This window comes from Pteropus vampyrus, unplaced genomic scaffold (genome assembly GCF_000151845.1).
Source record: "Pteropus vampyrus isolate Shadow unplaced genomic scaffold, Pvam_2.0 Scaffold4, whole genome shotgun sequence".
NCBI classification, from domain to species: Eukaryota; Metazoa; Chordata; class Mammalia; order Chiroptera; family Pteropodidae; genus Pteropus; species Pteropus vampyrus.
The window spans coordinates 11,244,910-11,253,957 of record NW_011888785.1 but is presented as its reverse complement, the minus strand read 5'-3'; the positions used below and the strand labels follow the sequence as shown (position 1 = coordinate 11,253,957).

The 9,048-nt window shown below is 35.8% G+C and overlaps 1 protein-coding gene across 2 annotated transcripts in view; it reads left to right on the top strand.

Moving 5' to 3' along the window:
- C1GALT1 (core 1 synthase, glycoprotein-N-acetylgalactosamine 3-beta-galactosyltransferase 1) overlaps nucleotides 1–9,048 on the top strand; it is a 34,788-nt gene continuing 25,740 nt past the window's right edge. Inside the window, exon 1 of one of the 2 annotated variants that reach the window (XM_011363208.2) lies at nucleotides 1–166. In XM_011363208.2, coding sequence (XP_011361510.1) covers nucleotides 160–166 — 7 coding nt within the window. In that variant the 5' untranslated portion in view covers nucleotides 1–159. Of the gene's footprint in view, nucleotides 167–516; nucleotides 730–9,048 lie in introns of those variants that run through there. The other variant, XM_011363216.2, reaches the window with a different exon arrangement.

Sequence of the window (9,048 nt, the reverse complement as noted above, 5' to 3'; positions counted from 1 at the left end):
GCCGCCGCCGCCGCCGCCGGGGAATAATCTGGGCGGCAGCGGGCGGCCCCGGCTAGCGGCCACGGGCCACTCCTGCAGCTGCCGAGAAGAGCGAAGGTCGCCGGTCTCGTGTCGTCCCCTTCTCTGCCCCCCAGGAGGGGCGAGAGGGAGCCGCGGCTGATGTCAGGTACGGCCGGCGGAGGCGCCCTCAGACTGCAAGTCCAAGGTCTTGGTTCCCCTTGCCCTCCCCCTCTCGGAGTGTGTTGGGGAGCGTGGAGGGTGGAACCAAACCCCCTGTGCGGCCAAACAGGTGTCTCGAAGTCGCTGCCGGGCTAGGGACGTGCCGGCTCCTGAGGGCAGCGCGGGGCACTTCCTGCTCCCGGCGCTCTCCGAGCTGCCATCGGGTCTGCCCGCCCACCGGGCCGCTATTTTGTTGACATGTTGTCTCCACTTCATTGTGGGTCCTTCTTTTTTGCCCTCTCGCGCCTCTCTCCTACTCGCGCGCTGCCTGTGGTCTGGCGGCGACGGTGACGCACGGACTGCGCCCCGGGTCGCGGCAGGACCACTTAGCGGTCCTGTTCTACAGGGCCCTCCTCGCCCCCTTCGAACCTGTGGGTTGGGCGGGACACGTTGCTCAGGTGTGGGCACCTTCCGCGATAGTAGTCGGACTGCCGCGCCACCCGAGTGCCCAGCGTGTTGGCACCTTCTACAAGTGCCGGGGACTTCCTTCGGACTCTTTTGGATCATCAGGTTTGTCTGTGACTAATTTATTATTTAAAGTTTCCCCAACCCTGCCCAATGAGCAAGCCTGATGTGCTTTGGGCACTTGCTGCGTGGGGAAAGAGCAAGAAAAGAGCCTCCCGCCCCCCTGTGTGATTTGGTTAGTAGATGCTGGCGAGTTGGCCATACAGCTTTGAATTTGGATAAATTATATACTCTTAAAAGATGAACCTGATTTAGGGGTGGGGATTTATTTTTGCCCCTTATTTTTAAAAAATAACAGGCAAAAAACACCACACACACTGCGGGGAAGTTGACTATGATCTAGTTCTCTGAATTTGTTATAGGTATAGTGGTATATCTTTTTAACGCTTTTCACATTGGAAACTATTGCGCTAATAATGAATTGATTTCATTATGGATTAAAAGTTAGTTATAAAGTTAGAACTTTAATGCATCAGAGAGAATAATTAGGCCAATCTTTAAGGGGCAGAAATATGTTCGTTTACTAAAAGTTGGGCATAGAACATAGCTCTGCCTGAGTGCCAGGAAAAAGTGTTGTGCATCATTTCACGTTGTTTAATTCTGGTGTAAGTTTAGACAGTGGGAATCTTGAGTTTGAGGGCAGTATTTTGATAGCTTTTCACGCCCTTATCAGATAAATGTCAAATGAGTTTTATGCACATGATGCTATGTTTTCTAAGTATTGTATATACTAAACTATACTTATTTTTATTTTCTGCCATCCTTAGTGTATATTGTGAAATTTTAGTGAACGTAAAGTTTCAAGTTACCGAACAGTTAATTCTTTTTACCCTGTGTTAAGTAAAACAGTGATTTAGTAAGGAAAGTATGACTCATTTAAAGTTCTTCTTGGGAAAAGAATATGGTTTTTCAGTACTAGTGAAGGACTATTAAATGTCTCTCTTAAATTTGCCTGGAATTTATGTTTTTCTGAATCGTTTTCCTTAGGGTTCAGCATTTTAAAAATACTATAGGTAGTATTTAAAGATAGGTATAGTTTTTCTTAAATATGCTTTTTTGGTGTAGATTATATATTTCTGAGTAAATTCAATATCTAGGAATTCTTAAAATTTTATCACAAACTTATTTAGAAGTACATATGAATTAATGTTCACCTAGTCATAGAAATATGTTTTGTCTCTAGACATATGTTTTTTACTATTTGTATATTGATTTGTGCTGAGATAAAAATTTCATTATTTACAACTTTATAAACCATGATAATTTAAAGTAATCTGTGTGTGGTAAAATTGTTGATTGGAATTCTTGTGACAGGGCAGGTATAAACAAGCATTAAATAGAAAATGGACAACTATGCTGAAGTTCAGTTCAAATTCACTTAAAATTTTAAGCTTCTCAGTATAACCATGTTACTTTTAGAGGATTTGTTGATATTCGAGTAAAAAAGCTAGTGTATCAACTATAGGTGGAAAGAAAAGTATGATAAAATTCTTTTACCCAAAAATCAGTGGGATTAAGGTCAGTTTTTTAAAAGAAAGAAGAAAATAAATGGAGAATTTTTCCGTAAAAAGAGAAATTAGCAGTTTTTCTTAAAATATAAATGTGTATCTAATGTGTAAATTTTCACTTTGCATCGAATTCAAATGTCCAAGGGGAAAACACATGCCCAAATCTGTAATCTATGAAAATAGGAAATGTCCCTTAGAGGAAAAAAAAACCTCTCATTTTCACAACTGGGGAAGTGCTACTGACATCTAGTGAGTATAGGCCAGGGATGCTGCTAAACATCTTACCGTAAATAGGACATCATCCCCCACAGCAGAGAATTATTCAGCTCAGGATGTCAGTTGTGTCAAGAAACCCTGGCTTAGTAGGACTTACATAGTTGGGCATACATGGTGGAGGGAAAAGAGTGTTTGTTGTGTAGACAAAGAAAGCAGTAGAAATAGAGGAGCTGACTGCTTTGGGTTATTTAGCAAACTATAGATAGTTCAGGATTGCCAAAGAATAAATTATAAGGCATGGAGTATGGAAATATGAGGCCAGAAAGCTGGGTAGAGTCGAGGTTAAGGAAGACTTATATATCATGTGTTTAGTTTTTGTCTTATAGGCGGTGGGGTTCCATGAAGGATTTGTAGAGTGACATGGTCAACTTTCCACTTTAGATAGGTCATTCTGGTGACAGAATGAGGATGAGTTGAGGAGAGAGCACTTGAGTCAGGGACACGAGTTAAGTATTGCAGTAGCTTAGGGAGAGGTCTGAAATAGGACGAGTAGTAGAAATGGAGAGCAGGGGATAGATTAGAAAAATATTTAGGAAATAAAATTGGCAAGATGTGTAATTGGATGTGAGGTAAGGGTAAGGAGAGTGTTAAGAGTGTCTTTCTGATTTCTAGTTTAGAAAATCAGGTGGCTCCTAGTATATAGGAACCCACTGGTCAGTAATTTAGGTAAGTTGAGTAGGTTTAAAGGAGGAACGTAATGAGTCTTTTTTGGACATGTCAAATTTAAGAATGCCTATGGTCCAAGTAGAAATATTTAGTGTGTATATGAGTCTGAAACTTGGGGAAGTACGAAAAAGATCAAGAGATCTTTTTGTGTAACAAGTGTGGAGGAATTAGTGCTCTTTGATTTTTCTTATATTATTTCCCTCTAGATAAAATAGCCTACCTTTATTTAATTTTTGTCAGAAAAGTAATAGGTATGTACTTGATAAAATTAAAACATAAAAAGGTTATAAAATGAAAATTTTGCTTTTTTTGCCCAGACCACCCAGTCTTAGTTGCCAGAGATAGCCCTTGTTAAATATCCTATATATAGTAGTTCCCCCTTATCCATAGGGAATATATTCCAAAACCACTAATATATTTCTAAAACTGCAGATAGTACCGAACCCTATTATACAAGCATACCTTGAAGATATTGCAAGTTCGGTCCAGACCATTAAAATAAAGTCAGTCATAATCTTTTTGGTGGTGGGGGGTTTTGCCTTTGATTTGTAAAAAATGTAACATCTGCGAAGCACAATAAAATGAGATTTGCCTGTATATACTCCTTTTTCCTATATGCACATATATACCTACATGCCTTTTCACTTAAAAAAAGCACTTTATGGCTTCTCTTTGGCATATCTGAATTGCCAGCATGACTATTTTTGTGCTTTGGGGCCATTATTAAGTAAAATAAGGATGACCTGAACACAAGCACTTGCAGATGGAAACCAGTGGATCTAATAACCAGACTACTAAGTGAGTAACGGGGAGGGGAACATATACAGCCTAGATACTTGGCAAAGGGACGATTCATGTTGAATGGGACAGAGCTGGATGGCACGAGATTTCATCACACTACTCAGAACAGCACGCATTTTAAAACTTAATGAATTGTTCTGGAATATCTCATTTTATATTTTTGGACCGCAGGTAATAAACTATGGAAAGTGAAACTGGATAAGGGGGGACTACTGTATATATCTTTCCAAAATTTTTTATATATACAGAAGCATTCAAAGAGCCAAACGCAGTTATACTGTTCAGATTGTAGTGCTTTGTCTTAAAAGTAAATTTTTTTATCGTATATAGTTAAAGTGAGTGAAGTTGTGTTATGAGTGAAAATAAGTAAAAAAGGTAAAGTGGAGACTAATGGATATAGAGTATCATCATTTATGGACATATATATATATATACACACATATATATATATATATGTGTGTATAGATATATATATATGCATGCTGATATAGCTGTTACTTTTTTCCAAGGATACACGAGGAACAATAGTAGTTACCTTTGGGGAGAACTAGGGATAGAGGTGGGAAAGAAAACATATTCTTTTCTGTATATATTTTTTTTAATCTATGGTTTCACTTTGGGTTTGTTTTACCTTGTTAACAAAAGATCATAATCTTTGCCATAAATGCAAAGATTTTTCTTATTAGCACATATGGATCATTGTTTTTAATAGCTGCAGAGTATTCTGTGGTGTGGATGTACCATATCTTAACTAGTTCCTTATAAACAAACCTCTTATAGCTATGGCTGCCATGAATGTCTTTCAGATTTCTCTGTGTCCATAAGAGAAATTTCTGATCATGGAATGACAGGACAAGGAATATTTATTTAAACATTTTAAAAAACATAGCCAAATTGCCCTTTCAAAAGACAGTAAGTATGTATATTGTGAGAAAGAATGTATGCTTTCCAGTTTTCTCTCATATCTGTGTCAATACTCAATGTTACTAAAATTTGTTTGCCAGTATGATAGGTTAAAAATAGTATCTCTTCATTTAATTTACCTTACTTTAATATGAGTGAAATTTGAACATCTTTGACCATTGTATTTTCTTTTTGTGAACTTTTATTTTCTTTATCTGTTTTTATATTAGTTTGATCTTTTGTCTTTTTCTTTACGATGTTTTTTGGGTTATTTTTGCTATACAGACTTTTTTGAACATTTTATACAGAAACATGCCTTTGAACCAACAGTTTTACCACCAGAAATTTATTCAGTGAATAACCGCAAAGTTTTTCTATAGTCATAGCTTTTGAGTTTGGGGGAGATCTCAATTCATGATATAAAATAAAAAAAAAATTTTATTCTAGTTTTGTTTTAATTTTGTTTTTTAAATATTGGAATCTTAGGAACAGTGGGAGTTTGAAAGAAAGGTAGGGATACAGCTGGTTGCTTTTTACTTTTCCCCCAAAAGATTAAATCAGTATCATTTGTTGAATAAGCCATCTTTTTATTTGAAATGTTATGTGTATTATGTATTAAATTTCCATATGCATTTGTTTTTTTATGGATTCTTTATTTTAATCTGATAAAGACGACCAGCGATATCTTCGGGCTTACAAAGTTAGGTTAATTAACTTGCTCTTGTGAGGGAAACTGAACACCAGAGGACCTGCCAACATTTCACTAAATGAAGAAGAGATGGGGTTATAATAGGATTTTGAAGGGTGGAGTTTAGAAAAAATTTAAATGAAGCAATATTTGATAAGTTTAAACACAGCAAGACTATATGCCAAGGGGTTAATTAACATCAGACCTAGGCTAAGAAGCCAACTCAAGAGTCTTGTTTACTTGGAGTCTGTAAAATTAAGGTAAATATGGAATGTTGTGTCTGGGAACCTCTATCTGAGTTGGAAATTGAGGCTGCTGCTTTTTCATTAATGATCCATCATCTATTCAAGAGTGGGATGTTCCAATCTCATTGATACACTTTCTGACAGTCTGATTAGAGGAAAAAAAAGTTTCTCAGCACTATGTCCATAGTATGAACACAAGCATTAAAACTTTTGGTTTTTTTACAGATTCACAGATACATTGATATGCCTGTTCAACCCGAATATCAAATTATTTTTATTACTATATGGCTGTTTATTGTAAATAATACATTTTAATATATGGTAGGCCTAATATCTTGTATTTTAAATAGGTCTGGTAGGCTTTGTCTACCGACCCCTCATGCCCCTTTCCACAATTTCCCATGTTCACACGTTTATTTTCCCATACATTTTAAATACTTTTTACCAATTTATTTAACTTTTAAAATTTTTATTGTATTTTAGTTGGGATGGCATTACATACAGATCAATGTGGAGAAAGTTGACATCTTTATCTTTGATTTTTTTTTTTTTCCAGTTTTTTTGTTGTGGTAAAATACACATAAATTTTACCATCTTAACTATTTTTAAGTGTAAGGTTCAGTGGTACAAGTACATTTAAATTGTTATGCAGTCATCACCACCATCTATTGTCAGAATTGTTTTTATCCCGCAAAACTGAAACTCTGTACCCATTAAACAGTAACTCCCCATTGCCTCCCTCCCCCAGTTCCTGGCAACCACCATTCTATGTTCTGTCTCTGTGATTTAAACTAAGTATCTCTCATAAGTAGAATCATGTAGTATTTGTCATTTTGTAATTGGCTTATTTCACTGAGCATAATGTCCTCAAGGTTCATCCATGTCATAGCCTATGTCAAAATTTCTTTCCTCCTTAAAGGCTGAATAATATTTCATTGTATATATGTATATGCCACATTTTGCTTATCCTTTTATCCATTGGTGGATCTTGGGTTGCTTCCACATTTAGCTATTGTGAATAATAATATCTCCTTGAGACCCTGTTTTCAATTTTTTCAGGCATATACTCAGAATAGGAATTGCTGGATCATATAGTAATTCTTTTATAATTTTTTTTGTGGAACTGCCATACTATTTTCCACAGTGGCTGTACCATTTTAAATTCCCACCAGCAGTGCACAAAAGTTTCCATCTTTCCACATCTTCACCAACACTAGTTATTTTTTTTTATTTTTGATGGTAGCCATGCTCATGGATGTGAGATGATAATCTCATTGTAGTTTTGATGAGCATTTCCCTAATGATTAGTGATGTCGAGTGTTTTTTATCCTCAACATGGTCATGCTTATTGGCCACTTGTATGTCTTCTTTGGAGAAGTGTGTATTTATGTCCTTTGCTCATTTTTGAACTGGGTGTTGTTGAATTTTAGGAGTTCTCCATAGATGCCAGATATTAATCTTTTATTAGATACATGATTTGCAAGTATTTTCTCCTGTTCTTTGGGTTGCCTTTTTACTCTCTTAATAGTATCTTTTGACACCCAGATTTTTAGATTTTTCACTAAGTTCAATTTGACTTTTTTTTTTATTATTACATGTGCCTTTGATGTCATATCCAAGAAATTATTGCCACCTCCAATGTTGTGAAACTTTTGTCCTCTGTTTTCTTCTAAGAGTTTTAAGTTTCAGATCTTATGTTTAGGATCCATTTTGAGTTAACTTTTGTAGATGGTATTAGGTAAGGGTCCAACTTCATTCCTTTGCATGTGAATATTCAGTTTTCCCAGCACCTTTTGTTAAAAAGACTGTCCTTTGCCCATTTTGTAGACTTGGCCCTCTTGTCGAAAATCTTTTGACGATGAATTTGAGGGCTTGTTTATGGGAGCTCTATTTTATTCCATTGGTCCATATGTGTATCTTTATGCCAGTGCCACACTGTTTGATTATCATAACTTTTATAATAAGTTTTGAAATCCGGAAATGTGAGTTCTCCAGCTTTATTCTTTTGACTTTTTGAGGTCCATTGAAATTCCATGTGAATTTTATGGGTATTTCTATTTCTGCAAAAAATATTGTTGGATTTCGATAGAGATTGCAATGAATCTGTAGTTCACTTGGGTAGTATTGAGGTATTAATGATATTAATTCTTCCAATATATGAATTGAGATGTCTCCATTTATTTATATCTACTTTAATTTATGTTGAGGATGCAAAAAAATATTTGTTCTCATGGAACAGTAATAAAAAGATATCTTTTTGATAATCAGATATTTGGGGAATATTTTTTAAAATATGATTATAGTTTGAGACTTATTACAATTTAATTTTAACTTGATTGGGAAGTGTTATGTAATCTTTAGAAGATTTATTTTTTTCTTATCTTTACATACTCTGAGAGGCAAAATACTATTTTTGCTTTCTGGAAGTTTACACTCTTTAAACAGAGGACTGTATACTAATGACTATATCCTTAGTTCCTAAGACAGTATTTGATACGTCGAAAGGTGCTCAATCAGTAGCACCTTCCAAAGATTACATAAAACCTCATAATCAAGTTAAAATCAAATTGTATAAATCTTGAACTGTAATTTTTGTTGTTTTTATTCTCACCAATTTCAGGTTCAGAGATCATAAGGTGAAAATGCCTTTTTATTACTATTCTGTGAGTCCACAAATAATTTTTGCATCTCCAATGGTTTCTATAATACCTAAGGTTAATACTGTGTTACATTTACTGTTTTATATCAAAATGAAGAAAGGGAGAGGGAAAAGCGTGTCATAGTTTCCTTCCACAGTTGTTCCTTGGTGACTAACACTCACACTGGGATTTCCAAGTCTGCGTAAGTAACTTAAAGAGAATTGGACCTAAACCAAATAGAAAGAGTACTCAACTAAGGCAAAACTTTGCTTCCCTACTTTGAACATTACCCTTTGTGTTGAGAAGGGAATTTGAATATAGAATGTTCCATTTTGGGTTCTATTCACCCAAAAATCAGAACTCTCAAGCCACTATTTTATTTATTTCATGATCCAGCAAGGTATCAGCCACCATTAAATATTTTTGGAGGAGAAATTTTTAGTCAAAATAATGCAGTAATTCTCAAAGCATGGTCCACGAAAAGTAACATCTCCTAGACCCTTCCAGGAGATCCTTAAATGCAAAACTATTAATACTAATACCAAGATGTTTCTTGCCTTTTTCACTTATTCTCTCACAAGTGTACAGCCAGGTTTCTTAGAAGCTACTTAATATATTGGAACAAATTGAATGGAGAA